Genomic DNA, 24,929 nt, shown 5'->3' on the forward strand with positions numbered 1-24,929 from the left:
ACATGACGCCTGGTCACGTGATCACTTCTACGCTCCCTCTGCAAGAGATTCAGGATGTAGTCTGTGACTGAATGGATATTTTTCATCAAAAATATAACATTTCCACTCTATTGTACTGATTCATTTGTATTAACTACCATATTTCTTAACCAATGTAATGCTTCCTGCTACTGCGGTTTATCATTTTCCTTGGGAAATTCAACCTGGTGCCATTCCAGAAGGAGCATCTGTACGAACTTTTGGAAGGTAACATTAGCCTATATTATTCAAGAAGTTAATATTACTGTCTTTTAGTCTTTCTAGTTAACCTAACAACTTCTGTAGAAATGCAATACCACAACCATTCATTCGCTCACAGTTTATGCTGAAGTGATGCCTTGTGGTCTTACCTAGGCCTACATTTGTCATCAGGTTGACATGTTACCGACCAGAGGAGTCAAAGGCCATTCTGTCTTCACATCATTCATCTATGAAGTACCAAGTCAGCGTTCGAACGTCATATGTTGAGCCTTTCAACCCCATATGTGGAGCACTTTATATTGTCTTGGGAGAAGTTGAAAACACAGAAGGTAAAGTGAGAAAGTATTATGTTTATGATTGTGTTTTTTAGCAGATACGGTGTCCAAAGCGACAATTACAGTAATAATATTGCATGTTTTACAAAGTATCTCTATGTATGTGACAAATAAAATCCTTATCATGATATCCTTGTAATACAACAGATAGGTGTCCTAAATCAGATTTTTACTGGTCACATACAAGGGGAAAAGGTTGGATCATGTAATGTGCTAGTATGCCTTTCCTTCCGTGCTTGTCCCTTTTGATTTAGAGCTAACAATTCAGAATATTTTTCATGGTAATGGTAGAACAAACTTTCTACACACTCTCAGCGCTCAACACTCGAAATTTCCATTTGTTATATATGATCTAGCACCCGGAACACCTGGCATTGCAATATCCTGTTCTCGTGGTAGGATCATGACCCTTTTTTGTCCCTTGTAGACAAATGGGGTACCCCCTTAATGCTAAAAAGAATGGAATATGTTTTATTTTCATTGGACAGCAGCTGTCCAACGAAATTGTTCTGCAACTCACCCTCAGTGGTACACAAATAAAATGATAGTACCCTTATAAAGGCAAAAGACACAGAATTAAAAACAATACATTTTAATAATACATTAATAAAAAAGTCAGATATTGCATATTTGTATTTGCAGGTAGACTGCTATTGTACCATTATTTCTTAGTGTTCAGCTTTTTCATGGCACATGGGTAACATTTTTTTTAATTTGTCTGGATGTGCCTGTATCGCTTTCCAGAGGGCAGCAAGGTGAAAAAATGGGTACTAGATACGTTGGGTACTCCCTTAATGATAAATGGGTACGTTGAAGTTAATGAAAAGGGGAATTCCTATATCGTGTGACTTCAGAGGTCTTAAGACCCTGGTCTGTTACAGTATCCCTTACCACCAGTGAGACAGATCCAATGTGCCCCACTCTTGACTGTTCCTACAGAGAGAAGCGGTGTGATGCTGCAGGCCCGTGTGATGAACTGTGTGGATGGGGTAGACTTGGCCCTATTGCAGAAGGCCATCAATGACCAACGGAGCTTCCTCCAAGAGAGGGAGGATGACAAGGGAAGCACTTCAGGCTGACTCAAACTGAACAGTTACATTAAAGTAAACTCATTCTCTGGCTGTTCCAGATGTACTGAATTGTACTGACTAGTGTAGACTGTATCAAAACTAACAAGAAGTTGATCCAGACCACATTCTTCAAGAAAGAAATGTATACAGCCTCCAGTGGCACAAACATATGAAGGACTATTAAAAAGCAAGCTTCATGGCAGTACCATTGTCATTTTCTTTTTTATTGTCATGGGAAGAGTTTACTGGTATTAAAACATTAAACATATGACAAGCCACAAAGTTGACATTTTAATCAATACATTTATTTTTCATACAATATCAAATAAAGCAATAACAGTATATCAGAGAAAGACTTTAAATTATATATGAAAGTATTGACATCCAAACCGTGATTGCACCATGACCCATCATCCCAAATCTGCTAATTATTTTAAGGATAATGATCAGTAAGAATAGACTTCTCCTTCATAAATGAGTAAACACACATCTCAGCAGCAATATTTATGACCCCTTAAGTGAGCTGAATAATATTCCCTATTTTCCCTGAGTTATTTATAAACATTTTTATATTTTATATAAACATTAATTAGTGACATTTACAACTGAGTTCCCCTTGGAGAACTCCCCAATCTGAATGTAAACACATCCTATTCAAAGTTAATGCTTAGAAGATCGATGGCTAAAATATGCGGGGAAGGGGGAGGTAGGGGAGGCATTTTTAGAGGATGCTGGTAACATTGGGAGACCTGTCCTTGGGTCTGTCTGGCAGCGATTCAGGGCCTGCTTATAGTTGATCTTCTCCTGTGTGATGGGATCTATCAGCTCCTTGGGGTGGTTGGCCTCTTCCTGAAGCTCTCTCACCATGGTGCTATCCACCATTTTAGAGCCTGCAGCCTCTACGACATCAACACGTCCTGTTCGGTTGGGGTTCACTAGTCCACCTGTCAGGAACTGGGCCTCCATATAGCGCATGGCAGTGTCCTTGGGCATCCATCCCTTCTGGACAGCCTCCCCAATAGAGAGACGTTCCCTGGTGATAGGGTCCTCGACTCCAGTGTAGGCTTTCTGAGCATTGAGCAACCGCTGCAACTGGCTTGCTTCAATGAGACCCAGGTCTGCGGCCTTGTGCACAGAGTATCTTTCCTTGTTGTTGATGTCCACAATGCCCCCCGTGGCAGCCTGTGCCTCCAGCAGCTTCTGAGCCGTGTTGGTATCAATCATCCTGTGCTTCATGGCACTGCGTATTGACAGGCAGGAGTCAGTGTGGGTGTCATAAATGCCACTGATGGGGAAGTCTCCCTCGATGAGGGAGTCAGTGGAGGTGGATGAGAGCCTGCTTGAGGCTGACGAGGTGGAAGAACGTTTTTTGTCTCCAGCAACAAGGAGAGCAAACTCTGAGATGGGCATTCTACCTTTCTTGTATTCGTCCAGCTGTTCTGGGGTAACTCTGCCATCCTTTAAAGCATCTTTGATGGGGTACTGTTTGCCACTCTTACGGTCCAGCAGCACAGAAGTCTCGCCATCGGGCCTATTGGTGGTGACCTCCTCCCAGTCACATTCCAGCTCTTGCAGCTGCAGGTACTGTTTACGATCAATCAAACCTCTCCGGTAAGCATCATATGGTGACATGTCCATCCCTGTGTCAGGGTCTAGGATGGTGATTTTGGTGGAGAGGTTGGTCTCTTTGGTTCGTGACTCTTTGTTATTATCTTCCTTCTTCAAGCTTTTCTGAAGTTCCCTGATTGTGTTGTCACGCTTGTGGATCTTGTCCTTCTCATCCAAGATGTCCCCCTCTAGACGCTGAACGTCCGTCTCCATCCTGATGCTCTTTTGCCTGGTCTTCTGGTTCTTCTCACTCATCAGTTGAGACTGCTGCTGGAATGAGGTTTTGATGTCTAGTTTCTCAGATTCCAGGGTTCTCAGCTCACGCTCTAGTCTCTCCTTCTCTTTTTCTAAGGTATCCTTCTTGCGGATCAGATTTGTCTCCTCTTCAGAATTTCTAGTGTTTTGATTTTTGAGGCGATCCAACTTGTCGTTCAGTTTTTTGGCCTCATCTTCCAGGTCTCGTCGAGCATTTGTCTCCTGTAGTACCAGCTCCCTCAAATGGGTCCTCTCAGCCTCTACTGCTTGGTCTTTTTCTACACGGATGACCTCTTTATAAACCGTCTTCTCTCCAGACTTCTGCCGTTTCAATGCATCAAGCCTTGTATTAAGTTGTCTTATATCTCTTTGAAGGCGTATGATGTCATTATTCTCTTTGTCCAAATCTGTGCGGAGTCCATTGGTCATTTTCTCCAATTTTGGATCCCTCTCCACCTTCATAACTTCCTCGATCTCAATGCACTCCTCAATAGGTGGTGGGGCTGTCTCCAGGTCATGAATGCGTTTCCTGGTTTCTTTCAGCTCTTCCTCCACTTTGACTTTCTTCTGATGTTCATCACTCAACTGGATGATCCTCTCCTTCTCCTCCACTCTTGTCTTCAGCTGCTGTACCTCAAGCTCCATCTGCCTGCGGGATGTGACTTCCTTATCCAAGTTCTTGCCAAGTCTCTCATGGTCTATGATCTGTCTTGGATCTTTCTGGAGGCGCAGCACCTCCTGAACCACAACCTTCTCCTCTGGCTGCTGTCTCTCTAGCTGAATGTATTTGTTCTGCAGGTCAAAGACCATTTCCTCAGTGGTGCGACGCTTCTGCTGCTCCTCACGATAGTCCCTCCGCAGGCGGTCTGCCTCTTTCTCCAGGAGTGGGTCATCAACATACTTCACCACTTCTTTGTTCAGAAGTTTAGTCTCCACCTTTGACTTCTCTGCTTTGATTTCATCTCTCTCTTTTGTTAGACGCTTTATCTTGTCTTGAGTATCATCATAAGTCTTTTGTTGAAGGGACAGCTGGTCTTTGAGCCTTTGAATCTCCTTGATGTCCTCAGGGGTCCGTTCCTCTTTCACAACTTCTTGGGTGACCTCTTTCCACTCAACCTGAGGAGGCTGTGATTTCAGGTCCGCCAGCTCAGCCCCCACTCTTGCGATTTCATACTCAAGATCCGAAATCCGTTTTACGGTATCTTTCCGCTCCTTCTTCAGACGGGCCATTTCCTCCTCTGTCTGTGGTGAGACCATAAAAACCTCGTTTATGACCTCTTTAACTTCCACTTTTGGTTTTAACTCAGTCAGTTGAATCAGCCGCTTTTGTAGCACAGAAAGTTCAATTTGGAGACCTGTGTTTTCCTTTGTCTCATCTTTTAAAAGTGATTTTAGCTTTTCAGCCTCCTTCAAGGCTTCAGGATCCTGTTCAACTTTCTTCACCTCTTTGGTAACAATCTTAGGCTCTAAGGTTGGAATCAGTCTCTCCAGTGTATTGATCTGGCTTTTTGTTTGAAAGATCTCATTGCCAATGGATCTGCCCCTTTCACTTTCATCAGCTATCTCATTCTCAAATGTTCGGACAGCTTTCAACATCCCTGGGTCCTGCTCCACTTTGACCACTTCCTTCTGCACCACCCTCTGTTTGATGTTTGGCTTCTTCTGCTCTAAAATGGTAAGCTCTGTTTGCAACTTAGCTGTCTCTTTATCATGTAAACGGATTTCGTCCCTCAGCTTTTTTATCTCATCCTTTACTTTGGCCGCATCAACATCGAGTTGGGGATCTCTCTCATAATTGGTCACTTCTCTGGTAACCAACTTGGGCTCTATGTTCTTGACTTCATATTCTAATTTTGCGATTTTTGAGCCGATGACCTCGATCTCACTCTGAATGCCTGTTCGCTTCAGGGCTTCCTGGTGAGCTTTGTTCTCTAGGTCTTCCAGGTCGGATTCCATCTTGGGGTTACGGTAGTACTGCAGCACTTCCTTCTCTTCAACGCGCTCCACACCCCTGCGACTCTTCAAGGACATCAATCTGTTCTTGTAGGTCTTGAGGTCATTCTCAGCATGGCTACGTCTAGACACCTCCTCCTCCAGCTCTTTCGTCAGACTGGATGTCTCGTCTAGAGATTTCTGAAGGTTCTGCAGCTGTGCTTGCTGCTGTTTCACCATGGTGACTTTCTCTTCATTCTGATCAAATAATAAAAATAAGAATTATTAATAATATGTGTGTGAGATATAGTGTTAATACTACGACAGTTCAACAGTATTTATGAAGCAAATTGCCAAAATGTAAACATGAAAGTCAGTTAAATGATTAACAGCACTTGAATCAGTGTTTTATATGTGCACCTGTCCCATGATGTTTTTGGCCAAGTCAAGTTGGTTCAGCAGCTGATCATTCTCTGCAGTAGCTGTAGCATATCGGTTCACCAATGCTTTTTCCTGTGAGAGAGCATCAACATAGCATCAACAATCACACATTAAATGGTTGAAAAATCCTCATCACAGAAAAAATAGATACAATGTAACACAATCACAGTAAATTGAAAAAGAAATTGAATAGTAATATAGTCACATCCTGATTATGGTTTGAATTATAACCCAGATTCATTCCCCCCAAAAAATAACAAGGATGCTTTCAAATTGTGCTATTGCTGGTTAGCACTTCAGCTACATTTTTTTCAGGCCCATATATGTGTAAATGACAAAGGCATGTACAACGTGGTTTGCATTTCACTGTTCATATAAGCTTTTAAAGGTTTTACTAAAGTGCTGTGTACCTTTTTCTGCACGCTGTCTGCAAGGGCTGAAGTGTTTGGCTTTTTGGCATCTGTGGGTCCAGCATTCTTCAGCGTGCCGTTGTATGTGTCACAGTTAATCTCATATTCCTGCAGGGGAAGGGAATGGGATTATTGTGTGTTCCTGCATTGACTTTGGTGTTCCATCTATTATGTTCAGTCAGTTATTCCACTTCCACCATAGTACTACATAATGGAGCTTCATACATTTGACAGGTTCTTCAATCAAAATAAATCAAAATGTCAACACTAAGTATTCATCTAGTCATCTAGGGTCTTACATTGAGGACATCCTGCAAGTCAGCGGAGAGGTCGATAACTCTGTCGATGTCATCCCCCTTACGCTTGATGTCCTCTACCACCCTCTGTGAAGAAAACAGTGGGCTTTTGGTTAGCATATTTATAAAGTTTTGTCTTAAATGCTTCTCACTCAAGAAATGTTAGAGGAAATAGTTAAAGAATGAAATACACTTAGCCTACCTCCTGAGAAACCTGCTTAGCATTGACTTCTGCCAAGTCATCACTGGGGCTGACGGCATTATTGGGCAGGTTGTTCAGGAAGGAGTCGAGGGATTGGCTCACATTCTGGAAGTCTTGATTTTTAATGGCGGCACCTTGCAGAAGTTTCTCCCTAAACAGACCATCATAACCGATCAATGCCATTTATTAGACAAAAGGGTAATAACTGAACACAAGTAATCAAAAGAAGTATGAACACGAGGAAGAAGCACACAGCAGTGCCTTGACTTGTCACCTCTCTTCAAGCTGATTGGACAGACGAGCGTAGCGGCCCTGGAGACGGGTCGTGTCTGTCCTCTGGCGCCCGATGTCTGGGCAGTACTCCTGGTAGCCCTGCTGGAGGGAGCTGCACAGCTTCTCCGTGGCCTCCAAGTCCTGGCTGAGCTTCTGCACCTCTGGCTGAGCCTTGGCCACATCCTTCTTAAGGTCCTGGGGGCAGAGGGGGAGTGGAGGAAGGAACAAATTGCATTATGTTTGTATAAGGATCGATGTGCACAGTGCCACACATTTTATGAGACCAGTTGAACTTCAGACCAGTCTCTCTGAGAAGCAAATGGGACATAACGAATCATAACAAAGGGAATCCTTTCTTCTGCTGACAATATGGAGATTATAGAATGAAAGATCATAAGGGTAGCAGTACTGCTGTCACAGTATACTACTCTGATGGAGCATGCACAGATTGTTACCTGGACCTCCCGCAGGCGAGTCTGAATGGCATTGGGCTTATCTGGAATGACTCCATCCTCACACAGCTCCTTCTCTAGCCCAGATACTATGCCATCCACTTTCTTGATCTGGCTCTCCAAATTCAGAGAGGCGTTAGCCCTGTTTTTGACATAGAACCAGACATTATTGTACAGTTTGAAAATGCTCAGCTCATTACTTATTTTTATTGAAGTGGGGAACATAATATATATATATCTTGGACATATCTTATGTACAGTATGTATATGTATATGTATATGTATATATATGTATATCTTGGACATATCTTACTTTTTTGTGTACAAGTCAGAAAGGGCAGCAAGGCTGTCTTGTTTGTTTTTGGTTGAGTTCAGTTTCTCTGGCAGTGAAGACAAAGTTGGCCCATTGGCTTTTTGGGCCAGGAGGGGCTCTAATTCTTTCTGAGTAGCTGCTTTCTGTTGGTCCAAAGCCTTCAGTGCTGCAGCAGCTTTCTGTAAGGGAAATGTGGGCATGTACTGAATGATCATCTGCTCATGCCTCTGATCTGTGGATTTGTGGCAGTGGTGATGCAAATGGTGATAAGGATAGGCCACATGATGAAAACAGTTTTTCAACATCTCAGATGTTGCATGCCATAGTTAAAAGTTTTATACATTCTTGTAGACCTTGAAGTGCTAATGGTACTCTTGCAGAGATAAGTGTTAACTGACTTTGTATAACTTGGGAGAGATTGGGAGATTCTTGTCAATGCTACATTGTTACAGTATGTGGCGTAGACATTATTTCAGGAATTGGGAGTAATCGCTCAAACTAGGACACTTGTTGTGAGTCCAACTCACCTCCTGTTCCTTCAGCCTACTAGCAAGGTCCTGAGCAGCGTCAGTGCGGTCTAGTGGAGTCCTAAGACGGCCTAGTACATCCTCCTTAGCTTGGGCCAGGTCCTTATCCAACTCATTTAAAGCGCTAGCCAGCTGCAGGGCCTTGGGGTTCTCTGGGGCTGCCGACACAGGAGCTGAAGAGAAGAAGAGAGTTCTGTGAATATGTTATGGCATCATGATTCAGCACTACAAGATGTTAGTGCTGACATTTTTACTTAGGAAGATTTAAGTGTGTCAAACTCTGTCTTGTGGAGGTTTAGGCGTTACCTGCTCTCTGAGACTTTGAGGAGTTAGGGGCATGGTTCTTCAGGGATGCCTCCAAAGCTGCTCTTCTCTTTTTCAAATCTGCCAGCTCACCCCCAAGCCTACAAAGACAAACAATATCTAATTACATTCAACATAATATACATTGATAAACCATAAGTAAGCCATACACTGATATTCCAAACCGGAGATCTAGTTTCATAAATTTGATTTGATACATTCAGAAATTTGATTTATTATTTTAATATCAACTGAGTTCAATTCCTTACAGATCCACTTTGTCGATGGCGTCTGTGTCTGGTGGGGGGATGAGGAAGCAGACTCCTGGGAAGCTTTTGGTGACACCATTGTTGGACACCACCTCCCAGTTCTCATTGTCAGAATTGGACTTCAGAGTGAAGACGTCCCCACGGTCCAGCGTGGCCTAGCATTTTGAACGAGACATAAACATTTTGAACGAGACATAAACATTTTGAATGAGAATTCAATATCCTTGAGAACCACATGCAAGTTTATACATTCAAAATAAATTAATTTTGATAATATACAGTATCTGGGTAATAACATCATACATAAGGGAAGCAATCAAGACCAAAGGGTCTTGGGCCAGGTCAGGGTTAGTGGCCGGTTACCTTGGGAGTGCTCCAGTCGCACAGTGCTTCGATGGCCTTGGAGCGGTTGGGGTTGGAGCGGCGCAGTTTGAGTGGAGCGATGCTCGTGCTCCTCTTCCTGAGGTCAGCTAACTTCTGCTCGCTACGCTGAACTGCCCTCTCCTCTGCCTGAGGGGGCAAGTGAACATTTTCAGATTATAATCTTTTGTTCAAGCCTAACTGCATCAGTGGTTCATTGCTCTGTAAGTATATCACACAGAATTTTCTGAGCAACTGAATTGTAGGGGAATGGAAGGAGATTGGTGGTTCAGATAACTTCCTGTAAGCACTGACCTGGAGCTGGAGTAAGATCTCAGGGTTGGTCTTGCTATTGAGGGCTTTGGGGTCCAGGGTGGAGCCAAGTTTGGTGAGAGACTCTGACAAAGTATCTGCATCAAGCTGATACTAAACACAAGCAAGGTAGAACAAATGTAAGTAGTAGTCTACACATGTTACGGAGACATACACACAACTACGTTAAAAATCGATTCACTTATATCATCATATCTATATCACATCATTTTACAAGTTACATGAAAATAAAATATATAATATTGATTTATGATTTCGGATAACGTTGGCTCCCCTTTCAATTGTTTGCATTTAAGACAGTCACAGAGTTTGTATGAGTATGAGTGTGCAAAGTTATTCCTGTCGTTTCAAATGACCTTTTTGTATTCCTCCACATTCTCCAGATGCACCTCTTGGCAGATGCACAGGTTGAGGAATACCTGCCACTCGTTGCGCAGTTTATCCCTCTGGGCCTGTGACAAACATGCAGAATAACACTCTGTGAGCATTTACGCTGATGATCTCATTCTATCTGGTTTCAAAATGGAGGAGAGAACTAGCAGTAAAATCACTCAGTAGGACCTCCTTTATCAGTGACAGAGACACTGCTCACATATGGGGGAACAAGAATGCATCTAGTTCCCCACTTATGAGCGTTCTCTCACAAAGTGGCAGAAGAAGCACTGAGTTTTTTATGTGAGACCAGAGCGTTTGTCACCTCCACTATGTTGCTGGCAGGGTGCTTCAGCTCGATGAGCCGGTCCCCATCGTCCTGCAGCCGATTCACCTCAGCTTCGTGGGAGAGCAAGCTGTTGTTCTTGAAGTTCTGGTGAGATACACAAAAACTCTCATGAACAGGCCTCTGTTTACAGATTTGTGTATTCTGGTTTAAACAGTTGCCAGTCTTAACTGCAGTCTGTTTTATAGAAAAAAAGCCACAATGATAATGAAATGTTTCTATATTGGCAAATTACATTGAAAGTGATCTTATATTCCAAAAAATATTACAATTTGCATTGCATCTCTATATATCCATATTGAGACATAATGAACAATGCCACCAAGTGGTCAACCTTTACACATACTTTGATATCATATGATATGGTAAGATATATGGCAGCCAGTATATTTATATACTTGGCATAAACTGGATTTAAATGAGGAAAAGAAACAGAGTCCCTGTGTAGCTTCCTGACCTCATATTCCCTGCGGACGTCTGGTGGGTCCACCATGCGGTCACTCCAGTCCTGCTTGAGGATCTTATCCTGCTCCTCGCCCAGGAACTTCAGCTCCTTCTTGCATCCATGCATGTAGTCGTACAGGCTGCTTAGGTAATGGCGTCGCCATTTGGAGTTGTCCTTTGGAGACACAGGAGACCATTTTAATCTGCTCATTTTCCCACACATACTACCATGCTCCACCAGATAGGGACCTTTCTGTTACTGGCAAGTTTGACATTTCTAAGAAGCTCCTGGTCATGGTCAGTCTATTAGTAATGGCAGGAAATTTAGTTTCGAAATAGTAATGAATCAGAACTTACCAGAAGATTGGTGTACTGCTTCTTGATATCATTGTATTCCTCCTGAAATGCAACACATAAGTGAGCTAGAGACCCAGTAATATGATCACATGGGGGGGGGGTCCTGATGTACAATAACTACTTATAGGCTATTGATTTCTACAAAGTAGTAATTCAATAAGCAAACACAATGGAAAAGCAGCCCTTTACCTTGGAGCTGGTGGTCCCTGGGCTCATCTGAGAATTGTAGGCCTCGATTTCTTTATGCAGGATATTATGGGCTGCAATCTGTTTCTCCACTTCAGATAAGGTGTCTCCATACTTCTCCGTGTTAACCTGCCTCTGTCGGACACGACACACAGACAACCTTCACATTACTTTATTTTTAGCGAAGGTGGGTCAACCTAAAGGTTAGGTACTGTGCTTACAGGTAATTTAGAGTGAGCTGGGTAGGATTTCCATTTATTATAACCCAGCCCGGCATGGTCTCAGGTGTCAAATGTAGCCCTAGTTTTGGCTCAGTTCGAAACAATGAACAGCTCTTTGATGTACAGTAGGGAGATGTAGTCACACGTGTATGTGTCGGTGTTTACCTGTTTGTCATTGAGCACCTGGGCCCAGTTAATCCTGGGCACCAGCTCCACGTCATTTACAGGGTCGTACACGTCCTGATGAATGGCACAATCCTTCAGCCAGCGTTCATGCAAGCGAAGGACACTAAGGAATTAAAAGACAACATTAGTCAAAATTGTCAATCTTCAGCATTAGTCCTCAGTATTTAAAAAAAGAACATTCATGGAATTATGTCAGAACTTAAATAAATAAAGAAATAAATCTAACTAAGTGTTATTAATCTTATATTAAGATAAAAAAGTGTAAACTATACAACACACTAGTATAAAGACACTTTCCTAGCTCTCTCTCTTAAGATAATTTTGACTTGATTTAGTAAGAATTTGACTTATTTTAAGGCATCTTATCAAGACAAATTTGCTTAATGTGCTAGCAGCCAAATGTGCTTGATTTCATGATGAGATGTCAAATGAGTCAAACTCTTATTAAATTAAGTCAAATGATTTTACTAAAAGGCGATAGGTAAGTATCTTCATACTAAAAACAATACCAACTAGATTTTTTGATCTTAATATCAGATTATTATAAGATTAATAACACTGGGTTAGATAAATAGTTTTTGCAGTGTGTAATACAGTATTCAGTACATATGGAAAGTATTCACAGCACTTCACTTTTCCACATTTTGTTATGTTACAGCCTTATTCCAAAATGTATTAAATTCATTTTTTTCTTAAAATTCTACACATAATACCCCATAATGACAACTTAAAAAAAGTTTGAGAGTTTTGCAAATTTATTAAAAATAGAAAACGAAGAAATCACTTATACATAAGTATTCACAGCCTTTGCAATCAAGCTCAAAATTGAGCTTAGGTGCATTCTGTCTCCACTGATCATCCTTGAGATGTTTATACGGCTTAATTTGAGTCCACCTGTGGTCAATTTAGTTGATTGGACATTATTTGGAAAGGCACACACCTGTCTATATAAGGCCCCACAGTTAACAGTTCATGTTAGACCACAAAACAAGCATGAAGTCGAAGGAATTGTCTTTAGTCCTCCGAGACAGGATTGTCTTGAGGCACATAACTGGGGAAGTGTACAAAACCATTTCTGCTGCTTTAAATGTGCCAATGAGCGCAGTGGCCTCCATCATCCGTAAATGGAAGAACCAGCAGGACTCTTCCCAGAGCTAGCCGTCCCTCTAAACTGAGTGATCGGGGGCAGGGGTGTAGTGGTAAAACAACCTGAAACAACAACCTGAACTTCCAGCAACAAACAGAGGGAAACTAAACTTGATGTCAGAGTTCAGCTTGATAGACTACGAAACACTTGAAAAAACTGTACAGAATCTCAGCTCTTCCACATGTGTCTTAGACACTCTGCCTACAAATTTCTTCAAAACTGTTTTTCACCTCATAGCGGCGGATGTCCTTCAAATTGTAAATGTATCACTGCTGTCTGGCACTTTTCCTAAGTCACTGAAAACAGCTGTTGTAAAGCCACTTCTCAAGAAGAATAACCTGGATGCCTCCATGCTAAACAAATACAGTCCCATATCCAATCTACCTTTTATTGGCAAAATTATTGAAAAAGTAGTCTTTAATCAATTAACCACCTTCCTAACATCAAATGGGTATTTTGACTGATTTTTACTTTCAGTCTGGTTTTCGGGCAAATCACAGCACTGAAACAGCTCTCATTAAAGTTTCCAATGACATACGCCTTTAACACAGATTCAGGTAAAACATCAGTCCTAGTGCTACTGGACCTTAGTGCAGCATTTGACACTGTTGATCACAATATTTTACTACACAGACTAGAACACTGGGTTGGATTTACAGGCATAGTTATCAACTGGCTAAAATCATATCTACAAGAAAGGAGCTTCTTTGTTGCCATCGGAAACTGTACCTCAACACCAACGTCCTTGACCTGTGGTGTTCCCCTGGGGTCGATCTTGGGGCCACTATTATTCAACCTCTATATGTTCCCACTTGGACAAATCATTAAAAATAATTTGATTTCATATCATAGCTATGCAGATGACACACAAATTGACTTAGCTCTATCACCAAATGACTATGGTCCTCTTGAATCTATGTGTCAGTGTATAGAACAAATCAAGACCTGGATGTCTCAAAATTTTCTTTAGCTGAACAAAGAAAAAACTGAAGTAATTATATTTGGTAAAAAGGAGACAAGACTTAGGGTTGCCACTCTCCTTGACACAAAAGGGTTGAAGGCAAAGGATACTGTTAAAAATCTTGGTGTATTAATTGACAGTGATCTAAATTTCAACAGTCACATGAAAGCGATAACTAAATCAGCTTTTTACCACCTCAAATATTGCCAAACTCAGAGGGCTGATGTCAAAACATGACTTAGAAAAACTCATTCATGCATTTATCTCCAGCAGGGTTGATTACTGCAATGGACTGTTCACAGGCCTTCCTAAAAAGACTATTAAACAGCTTCAGGTGATACAAAATGCAGCAGCTAGGATTCTAACAAAAACTAAAAGAACTGACCACATTACTCCAATTCTTAAGTCCTTGCACTGGCTTCCAGTAAGTCACAGAATCACTTTAAAGCACTATTGCTTGTTTATAAATCAGTAAATGGAGCAGGACCTAAATACTTGTCAGACATGCTTCAGCAGTACACACCTTCTCGTCCTCTCAGGTCCCAGGTGAAAAACCTGCTAGTAAAACCTACAGTTAGAACTAAACACGGTGAAGCAGCTTTTAGCTGCTATGCGGCTCAGCTGTGGAACCAACTTTTGGATGACATCAAAAAGGCCCCAACTGTAGCCAGTTTTAAATCTAGACTTAAAACCAAACTGTTCTCAGATGCTTTCTGCTAACTGTGCCGAGTTACAAATTCTGAATCTGCCTTGATAATTATTCTACCTTGTCTTTTATTACTTTTTTTACTACTTTTGCCTTTGTTTTTGCTTACTAATTATTCTTTATTTTTAAATGATTTTACCTTGTGTTTTATGTTTTCTTTTTATTATCATCTTTACCTTTTAACTATTCTTTGACTATATTGTCCTTCTATGTTTTTATTGTTTGGTTTTGTTTATGTAAAGCACATTGAATGACCTCTGTGTATGAAATGCGCTATATAAATAAACTTGACTTGACTTGAAATAAGAGGTGGGTAAACTATGAATTCTGTGATCCCGGTAAGGTGGACTGCGCCATGCGGTATCGGATAAAAAAAAAATGTTTGATGATGGTGGAGGTTATTGTCTAATGTTTATAATGATACCAGTGGTATTAAATGGTTCCTAGGGTGTTGATTAATGTACATATTATGAATGTGGATAATACAGTGTGATTTACTCTAAAATGAGGTGGATAAACTATTTCTGAAATTTCAGAGGTGGTTAAACTGTGTGTTTAGCTTCCACTACATGCCTAATCGGGGGAGAAGGGCTTTAGTTAGGGAGGTGACCAATAACCCTATGGTCACTCTGACAGAGCCCCAGGGTTCCTCTGTGGAGAGAGGAGAACCTTCCAGAAGGATAACCATTGCTGCAGCACTCCACCAATCAGGCCTGTATGGTAGTGGCCAGACAGAAACCACTTCTTAGTATAAGGCACATGGCTCTCAGACCATGAGAAACAAAATGATCTGATCTGATGAGACAAAGATCGAACAAAGCATCATGCTGTGGGGATGTTTTTCAGTGGCAGGAACTGGGAGAGACACAGCCAAGATATCAAAGGAGTGGCTTCAAGACAACTATGTGAATGTCCTATAGTGGCCCAGCCAGAGTCCAGACTTGAATCCCATTGAACATCTCTAGAGGGATCTGAAAATGGCTGTGCACCGACGATCCCCATCCAACCTGATGGAGCTCGAGAGGTTCTGTAAAGAGGAGTGGGCGAAACTGGACATAGGTGTGCCAAGCTTGTGGCTTCATGTGGCAAAAGACTTGAGGCTGTAATTGCTGCAACACCAAAGTATTGAGCAAAGGCTGTGAATACGTATGTACATTATTATATTTTCATTCTAATTAATTTGCAAACATTAAAACAACTTTTTTCATGTTGTCATTATGGGGCATTGTGTGTAATTGTGAGGGAAAAAATGAATTGAATCCATTTTGGAATAAGGCTGTAACATAACGAAATGGGGAAAAAGTGAAGCACTGTGAATACTTTCTTATGTACTGTATACTAAAGAAACATGATCCACTTACTCATTATCAATCTCGCGTGCCTGTGGGTGACCCAGCTTCTTAGCCCTGTCCACGTCCAGAAAGAGGTCTTTCAGGAGACCCTCGGCATCCCCTAAACAGTCAGACACTTCCTTCTGGTGCTTGAATGGCAGTTCTTTGTTTTTATTTTCATTATCCTGAGAGCGAGACAGTGAGAGAGAGTTATAGATCTGTTTTTGTACGTGTTGTTGTGCGTGTATGCTGATTTTACTGGAATAAATAAATGTGTGTGTGTGTTTTGAATTTCAGTAACGGATATGCTTCACAGTGTGCAGCCCTTCACAGTGTGCAGCCCTTGATCAGTGTGTGTGTGTGTGTGTGTGTGTGTGTGTGTGCATGTGTGTGTACGTGTGCATGTGTATGGATGTGCATGTGCACACAGCCTTGTCTCTCACCAGGAGCATGAGATCCTCTGCGCGCAGCACGTCTTTCTCCACCTGGTCAGCGTTCTTTTGCATACGCGCTACCAGCAAGGCCAAGTTGGAGACCTGCTGCCTGTGAGGGAGGAAGAGGTCAGAGGTTAGCACTAACACTCCAAAGCAGCCAGGTCAGGGTTCAACAAGTACACAAGAACCACTAAAGTACTATTTGCTAAAGGATCACCTGTAGCAGCGAGTGTTATGTGAGCTCTTGTTCTTTGAGTACACCGCCACCAGACCTATGCTACGAGTCCGTCCATGAGGAAGGACCTAGGTGTGAACTGGAGGCAAAATATAGGCATAGCCTTGGAAGGTGTAAATATTATGAAACAGAGGGCCAGATGTACTAACGCTTTTGCGCCGATTTCAGGCGTATTTGTTTCGCAATGTGCGTGTAAAATCATTGCGAGGTATGTACAAACAGGCCGCAAAATTGCGATTGTCATGTCATGCATATGCATTCATGGGAGGATCCAGGGGAAAGTGGGAGTTTAGCGTAAAAAGATAGGAGGGGAAGAGTAAAGAGCGCCTAGTTATGTATTCCGCGGTATGTACAAAGACTGCTCCTGAAAGCGCACGTCTATTCTGCGCCTAAATACTTCCGCCTTGTAAAAGCAGGTGTTAATCCACATTGCAGTTCAATGCGTCAATAAGAGAACCTTTCAAAGATAACAGAATCGCTATTTAGAACACCAGTTTTTGTGGTGAAAGTATTTGTACTACCAAAAGCAACCTTAACTTTCGTTGGCCTTTCGCATGTCTTACTTTCACTTTCACGTCATTCACTTAAACTTTCCTACTTGCTAGATTTGACCAATCTTCCACAGCCTACGTGCACAAGTAGAGTAGAACTACTGATCTTCATTATCTCCCTGCTTGTTGACATCTTATCATGTATGGTATTATTTCATGATCGCTAAACGTTTGATTCTTTTTAATGTTGTCATCAGTTAACTTCATTCAACTGCGCTTGTAGGCGCTGCCATTCAGTTGTGGACGTTCGTAAATTTCGTTTATGGGCGGAGAAGGGCAGAGAAAGGCGCAGTTTACACTAAGGATTGAACGATTGATAAATACGACGGAAACTTGGGTCTGACAGCGCTCGCAATCTGCGGTGTGTCCATGGCGCTGATAACGCTACGTTCGCAAATGTACGTACATCTGGCCCAGAGTGTGAAATGATCTTATGCAATAGAAAGTGGCAATTTTGTGTGTCAGATGGTAAAGAACACAGTCTCTAGATCTGTTTTTAGTGTTCTTGCAATATGCTTACATATTTTGCAACTGATTAATTAATGAACACACTCATTACATGATAATAAACCCTTACTGATATAAACTGAGCAAGTGAACACATGTATGACGTATATACTACCTCCTACTCTATCTACTAGTAGTCTTCATTTACTGATTTACTTATTCACTGGACTTCACATACCATTTTTCAGATACCATGAAACTTTAAAAATGGTCAAAGAACCTTTTGTTTGAAGATTTAAGGACCACATTTAGACTATGGAGGGGTTAGATTCATCAGGTCCCTGATAGGTGGGACCTTGGACATGACGAGATTGACTCCATCCTCCCTCTACAACATTCCCTACATGCTTTATGGTCCACAAAACCACATGCCTGCCATTCCCCATCCTCAGACTGTGCATTGTTCTCTCTCTCTCTCTCTCTCTCTCTCTCACACACACACACACTTCTTCATTTTTGTGAACCGGTGTTGAAATCTTGTTGCTCATTTGAAAATTATGCATATCTGCTCTCCTCCCTGCCTCAACAAACACTAAAAGGAATTTGTGCTGATATGATATTCGTCTCTCTCTCTATCACACACAGACACAGAAACACACACACACATACACACAAGCTGAACCTCTTTTCATCAGTGGAAGAGATCTACATGGGTTTTTATTATCTTTAATACACCTACATAGACAGGACACATTGTACTTCCAGACAAAGATGTTGTCTTAAAGGGACACCAGACAAGCCTGATGCTTTTTCTCTACGAAACTCCCCCTCGCTCGTTCTGAAGTTTATTTCCTTTTCTTTGCATCTTCCGTCAAGGGTTTTCGCTGCTTCTTCGCCGGCTCTGCCATTATACACACGTTTGCAACAATCGCTAGCGTTTCGTTAGCCTGCTTCTGTGCTGTGGATGCAGGATGTAAACTGATCCTGCTTCGGTCGGTGGGTATGATACACTGAACTTGCAAGCGGGATATTCTTCCTACAGGCAGTAGGGGCGGGCGAGAGAGTCTTCATTCGCCCTGTAATGAGTCATTTAACCATATACCGACTTACAAAGATGAGTAATTAACACGAAAACGTTGCCTGGTGTCCCTTTAAATCATACCATCACAGGTAATCTACAATCCTTATCTCTCTGACACTGTTGATGCAATGCTCATTCTTCTCTATAGCTACCTGAGTAGGCTACACCAAATCCCTACTTAGAACATTGTTGTAATATATGTATTCTATTACATAGAGAGTTAATGTAATAGTTGTCTACTTTTGGAGTAAAATAGCTTTATCTGTAAAAGTTGAATTCAGGAATGTCAGTATGGAGTACAATTGCTTTCTGTCTGGTCAGATACTGCATGCTGTTAAAGAATGTCAAGTTATCCTGATTTAACTGCATTCTGTAAGTCAAGTTATCTTGATTTAACTGCGTTTTTGTGTCATTCGAAACTGTTGGAAGTTTTCATACCAAAGTCTATTGCCAGATATCTTTGCCAAAGACGTGGGTACACACCCAAATTTGATAGGATGGGTGAAATTATATCCTGTTAATGACCACAATTGTTGATGAAGGGCTGTTTACACACATTACAATTCAGACCTTGCAAAGAAATGCTTCATTGCCAATAGCCCATGAACAGTTTAGTATACAAGACCTCACAGAAACACAACATCAGTGAATGAAGCCTGACCAGCACATGTATTAGGGCAAGTCCAGACCTATCAACGACCCTTCAAATGACCCATCAAACGAATCTTAAATTAATCCCTTTTTACATTGAAGATGATTCTTCTACGCACTAAAAAGCCGCTGGAGGAGATCCAGTTATGTAAAAAGAACAGGTTTGTTGTATAATAAAAGACAAGGCCCTCCACCTCCACGGGCCACCTCAGCAGAACACTGTGCTGATCTCAATGCAAGATCAGCTGTTCCCTCTACGGGCATGCTGTGATCTTACAACGAGCAGCAGTTGACTTTGCTGGCCTCATTTAAATCTGTCATCATATCACTTCGTACTCTACCTTTTAGCCCTAGGCTGTTCGTCTTTTAAAGATTACTCTGATAACACGCTAGCTAAACTATGCCTGACGAAGCTGTGCCATTGGAATCCAAAACCTCGTGCTTTGCATACATTTTTGGATTGAAATGTGATGTTGAGATGAAACCTGAGGTCCACACCCAGGCTGTGATGACATGATAAGATTCCCAATCTTGATTGTTTCCTCTAGGCCACTTACAACCCTTGTTGCTGGGCAAAAGTCGTTCTGCCCAATGCTACACCTCTTCGTCTGTTTCCGAACCCATTCTGCCTAATTAATGCTACACCTCTTACAACTGAATAATTCCTCTACCTCCACCTGCTCCTGTATTTCTGGCTTCACCTGATGGCTCACACCCTGGATTAAGGCGTACATAAGTCAACTCTGTCGGACCAAGGGTAAAAAAACAGCAGTCACGTCAGTCAAACGCCAGCATGGGCGTTGTCACATGATGTAGAAATGATCCCATGTTTTTTGGACATCTCAATTTTAAATAAACAAAACCTTCGCTTGAGGCTGATATCACATCAAATTCATTACTTAGGTGTACTCTTATAGGCCAAGAGAAAGGAAGATGTTGTGCACCACCTTTATGACAATAAACTCAGATAAAGAATTCCATTACACCATTGATTCTTCTAAGCTGATTTTTGAGGTATCAACTGAGAACCAGAGTCCCTAAAAGCCAGAGCCAGAATCTGAACATTAGAACATTAAACCTTCAATGTCAAAGGTAAAATACACACCCAGATGATGGTTGTCAGGGCATACGCATACAGTTCACTTTCAGCTCAAACTCATGAAGCTTATTTTGAGCGTACATATTTGGAGACACAAGCATACTTGTGTGCTTTCCTTTGAAGAAGACACAAAGCTGCTCAGTGGGCTTATTGTTCACATGTCCCTAAGCTCTAAACAAACGGCCAGGGTCACAAGTCATCCTCACATCTGCTTAGCCTCAAACCATGTACCCATAACCAATATTTTAGCAAAGCCAGCCCAGTACATACCCAAATACAAACAATGTTAAGGTAGGCCCAGGTAAAATATTGACAGAATACTTTCCGTCATGGTTATATAACCAAAGGTATGACTATTTGAGAATATCAAGTCCACTGAGTAGAAAAGCAGTCACTTGTAAGTAAGACCATTTGACACAGATTTCAGCCCAGGAGGGTTGTGGTTTTGATCAAATTCATGGGGCCAATCCTACCCAGTCACTGAGACCCCTTCCTGAGACATCTCAGAGTCAGTCCTGAGCATAACAGCTCCAAACGAAACAGAAAAACATTAGTCAAGTGGAACAACAAACAGACCTCAGGTAAGCTTACTGAGGACGGTGGAAAGTCAACACCACTTACTTGCTGGAGTTGGAGCTTTTCAAACTGTCGCCCTTAGAGCCTTTGACCGTGTCCTTCTTCTTAAACATCCTGGATGTCTGTGGGAGTCAGGAGCCTCCTGCTCAGAGCTGAGTTGGGTTGAGTTGGGTTGAGTTGAGTTGTGTTGTGTTGTGGTGGGTATATGGGTGCTCCGCTGTATTCCGACACCGTGCTGTGGGGCTGTGGGCAGTCTTGTGTCTGTCTGGTTCTGCTGTCGCGCACCCACACCTTCTCTCTCTCTTGTCCCCCCTTTCTGGTGAACGTCAGAGCCGTCCTCGAACGTAGAACTGGTTTGTCACAAGTCTCCGCCCTGGGTGGCAGGTGTGGGTCACCACCCAGACTCTTCTATCTTGTTCCTCAGGACCAGCCAGACCTGTTCCCAGGGCTCTCATTCTTCCCTGTCTTCATACACAAAACACACACACACACACACACAGAAGTCTTCCCTTCCCCGTCCCCTCCTCTGTTTCTGTTGTTCATCCAGCAGGAATGTTCATCTCTTCCTCTACTCCCATTTCTAACAATGGTTGCCTAGGAGACCAATACCAATGCATACTGATATAATAATAATAATAATAATAATGAAATGATTTATATAGCATTTTATAGCAGGGCACACAGCGTGCTATACAGACAAACATACAAAACAAACAGTAATAATAATAAAATAAATTAATAATAAATAAAAGGGTAAACTATACATTAAAAAAGACAAAATACATTGGTGGAATCACTTATTAGCAAAGACAATTGTATACAAATGTCATAAGACCAGATTTAAAAATGAATAAATCATTATATAGTAAGGTGCCAGTCCATGACGTCTTATAGGCTATAGGAGGATTTTAAAGGCTAAAACTCATGGGTGAATAAAGTCATCACTAAAGGACAGAAAGGTTGGTTTGTCATTTGAAGTGCAAAAAGGCCAATTTAGTAGGCCTTATAGAAGCATCATAGGAAGCCTCACCACTTAAATGTAAAGTCAGCATCTGCTATGAACACACTTGAGTGAGTCTGTGGGTGTCGGAGGACGACAACACTGTGAAAGTAGGAGGTGAGAAGAGCTTAGTCTTAGCTCTTCAAACGGAAGTGTAATTGGTCATTTAGCTGAGAAGAATGAGTCCCAGCTGGACCTCCATGATCTCACTTAATCCACCTGCCCCAGGCAGAGGTGTCTCCCAACAGGTAATTCAACCCTCAACTAAGTGCTCTTACTTCAGAATGACAGAACATGTTGCAACACAATTCATGCCTGTGATCAGCATACACCGAGACATTAAAACAGACACAGTCAGAAGGCTGGAACTCGCAGGAGAGCAGGCGGATGGGAATGGAATGAAGCCGGGCCACTCTCCGCACAGGCTGCTGGGCTGGGGTAGAACGGCCACATTTCTGGAGGATTCCATCATAGAGGTTGGGTGCATCCGGAAACACACCGCCATTCCTGACTGATTGAGCGCACGGACGACCTTGTCACCTCTAACCGTGTTTAGTGTTCACATGGGCGTAGATTTGCGTGGGGGCCGAAGGACGTGTCCACACTAATGTCAAATTACGACTGAAATGTCCCCACCAATATTCAGGTTGAAATGGGGGGGGGGGGGGGGGGGGGGGGGGGAGTGCTCACATGCGCTACACAAAGAGTTAAATCATTTCTCACTTCAGTGCTGCGGATCATCTCGTACAGATCGTGTAATGTGCAGTAGCCTATAAGGGTAAATCGCGCTGATTTGAAGTTACCTATAATAACTACTTGAATGCCCTCATACAGACATACGCTACCTCTAGAAAGCTGCGCTCCTCAGACGAACGACGTCTAGCTCAACCACCGGTACGCTCAGGCCAATCCAAACTTCTCATCTGTTACCAAGTCCAAATACCAAGTCAAGAATTGCGATTTCAATACTTCGATACTTTTTTTAAAAAAGTGTTTGATTTTGGGGCCCCCACCACCCTGACGTCATCAGTAATATATACTGTAGTGGGATCATTCACAACAGTGGACATCCTAGATTCTGCTTGACTCTCTCCACACACACAAACACACACTGAAAATGATAGCTTATGTGATATGTTTCTATCATATATTTTTGAATTCATATAGAGTGTATTTATTTAATAATGCATTTTTTTAAAGTATAGCATTTTACTAGTAATTACTAGTAGCTAAACATATTTAGTAATTTGAATGCCTCATATTGACGTTTAACCTATAACACTTAGGCATATCTTTAATGTGGTGTGTAGGTCCAATTGAGTGCACATTGCTGATGAGTAGGTGTAATTGAGTGCCTGTCACTTTAAGAAAATACCCCCCTTCAACCTGACGGTTTTAGGCTATAGTCGCTAGTGAATAAAAGTTGTGCACAGTGCGGTATGTGTATGCAAATCATTATGTTTTCTATGTCATTAGATACAATAAATGTTGAAAAAACTAACATGTCGAAGACAATCTTTCTGGGATCAAGTGTTGACGTGACCTGACTGAGCTAGCAGGATAGTTACCAAGGAGCTCTTTCCAGATGTAAAAGTTTGCCATGGTAGCGTAGCCTATTTGCGTAAACGCAAAGTGGTTCTCTCTCTCTCTCTCTCTCCGTGTGTGTGTGCGTCTGCATGAGGCTATGTTCAATTCAACTCGGTAGTTGATCAGTCCTGTCAATAGCACCGCATTCACGCCACTTAATGATTAGGCTATATTAACGTCATCAGACAGGCTGTAAAAGTGTATGCGGGAATTTCTCGCATTATGATGTCTAGAGTTGCGGGACTTGAACAAATTATGCGCAATACCCGCAATCCCGCAGTGAAATTTAAGCCCTGCCACTTACAAGTCTTGCTGATCCTAGCACTCACCAGCCGTCTTGAACTGACACGTAACTGTTAAAAACAGCACTCACTGATGCACTTATTCTTACTGTACTCTACCGTTTTTTTAATTGTCCTAAAATAGTTGAGAATTGCTTTAAAACTTAAACTGTTTACCATGTTGTTAGTCGCTTTGGCTAAAAATGCGTCAGCCAAATGTAATGTAATGTAATGTAGGCTAATGTAATGTAACTACCAGTGAGCCGCAGTCTCCTGCGCAACATTGCGCAGCGCTTCAGCTTCACTTCGGTATATGAAGTGCGTCCAAATTTACCCATTCTTCTCTGTTGAACTCCTCGAGAAGTAGGCTACTCATCACACATGTGTCACATGAAAGAGCCTTTTCTCAGATTTTAAACGGTGCTAGCTAGCCACTATTTGCTGTGATAAACAGTTCGCAAGAAAAATAACTTCAAGAGATTGAATAATTATTCTCTGCGCCCATCTCCACATCCATTCGTCTCGGTGGAATACACACTCTTCACGCAACACACGACAAACCATATATCAGACTAAACAGCAGACCTTACCTAACACGAAGGTGTAATGCATTCCCGTGTATAGTTAGCTGTTCCAGAGTAATCCGGTTTTGAAATAAATTGTAGCAAAATTCAACATGGTCTTTCGCCTTTTAGCATACCGTGGTAAAGTTGGTTTTATATTGGACGTTGGATATTCGACACATTCGAAAAATCTATTTAGCACTGACTATGAGGGTCGAGTTTGTGTCAAACCAACTTTAATGTGTTTGAACAAGGCCTGCCTATATTACACAAAGCTTCTTTTGTCCAAAAACCCATGTTTTGATTTTATGATTTTTTTATGCTGATAAAAGATTTCAATCTATTATGCGGCTTCACCTTTTGACTTACCCATACTAAAACACATCTCCTGAACTTGGCTTATTGCCCTTTCTAGTACACAAAGCTCCTTTTTCCCTAAAACCTACTCTTTGATTTTATACAATTTTTAATGTTAAATGTTTCAAATCTATTAACACTTGGTTTTAAACATTAAAACATGGGTTTTTGGACAAAAGAAGCTTTGTGTA

General features: G+C 41.8%; 2 protein-coding genes across 4 annotated transcripts; one reads left to right on the forward strand and one right to left on the reverse strand.

Moving 5' to 3' along the window:
* The first annotated feature begins 2 nt into the window (after positions 1 to 2).
* ten1 (TEN1 subunit of CST complex) lies at positions 3 to 1,847 on the forward strand. 2 transcript variants are annotated; one of them, XM_042103038.1, is made up of 3 exons: positions 3 to 246; positions 394 to 569; positions 1,515 to 1,847. In XM_042103038.1, the coding sequence occupies exons 1-3, from the start codon at positions 158 to 160 to the stop codon at positions 1,652 to 1,654; spliced, it is 405 nt and encodes a 134-aa protein (XP_041958972.1). In that variant the 5' UTR covers positions 3 to 157; the 3' UTR covers positions 1,655 to 1,847. The 2 variants fall into 2 exon arrangements, with proteins under 2 accessions (XP_041958972.1, XP_041958973.1); XM_042103039.1 differs by having other exon boundaries at positions 412 to 569.
* An 81-nt stretch (positions 1,848 to 1,928) lies between these two features.
* On the reverse strand, positions 1,929 to 21,281 carry evpla (envoplakin a). 2 transcript variants are annotated; one of them, XM_042103033.1, is made up of 22 exons: positions 20,996 to 21,281; positions 16,320 to 16,419; positions 15,907 to 16,061; positions 11,711 to 11,834; positions 11,328 to 11,459; positions 11,139 to 11,180; positions 10,795 to 10,956; positions 10,317 to 10,424; positions 9,976 to 10,071; positions 9,602 to 9,712; positions 9,290 to 9,436; positions 8,927 to 9,081; positions 8,661 to 8,758; positions 8,355 to 8,527; positions 7,828 to 8,006; positions 7,518 to 7,656; positions 7,064 to 7,257; positions 6,790 to 6,940; positions 6,591 to 6,674; positions 6,292 to 6,399; positions 5,861 to 5,953; positions 1,929 to 5,698 (listed from the first exon to the last, which is right to left on the reverse strand). In XM_042103033.1, the coding sequence occupies exons 1-22, from the start codon at positions 21,061 to 21,063 to the stop codon at positions 2,306 to 2,308; spliced, it is 6,012 nt and encodes a 2,003-aa protein (XP_041958967.1). In that variant the 5' UTR covers positions 21,064 to 21,281; the 3' UTR covers positions 1,929 to 2,305. The 2 variants fall into 2 exon arrangements, with proteins under 2 accessions (XP_041958967.1, XP_041958969.1); XM_042103035.1 differs by having other exon boundaries at positions 20,992 to 21,281.
* Positions 21,282 to 24,929: the final 3,648 nt, after the last annotated feature.

Source organism: Alosa sapidissima, chromosome 9, assembly GCF_018492685.1.
Source record: "Alosa sapidissima isolate fAloSap1 chromosome 9, fAloSap1.pri, whole genome shotgun sequence".
NCBI lineage: Eukaryota > Metazoa > Chordata > Actinopteri > Clupeiformes > Clupeidae > Alosa > Alosa sapidissima.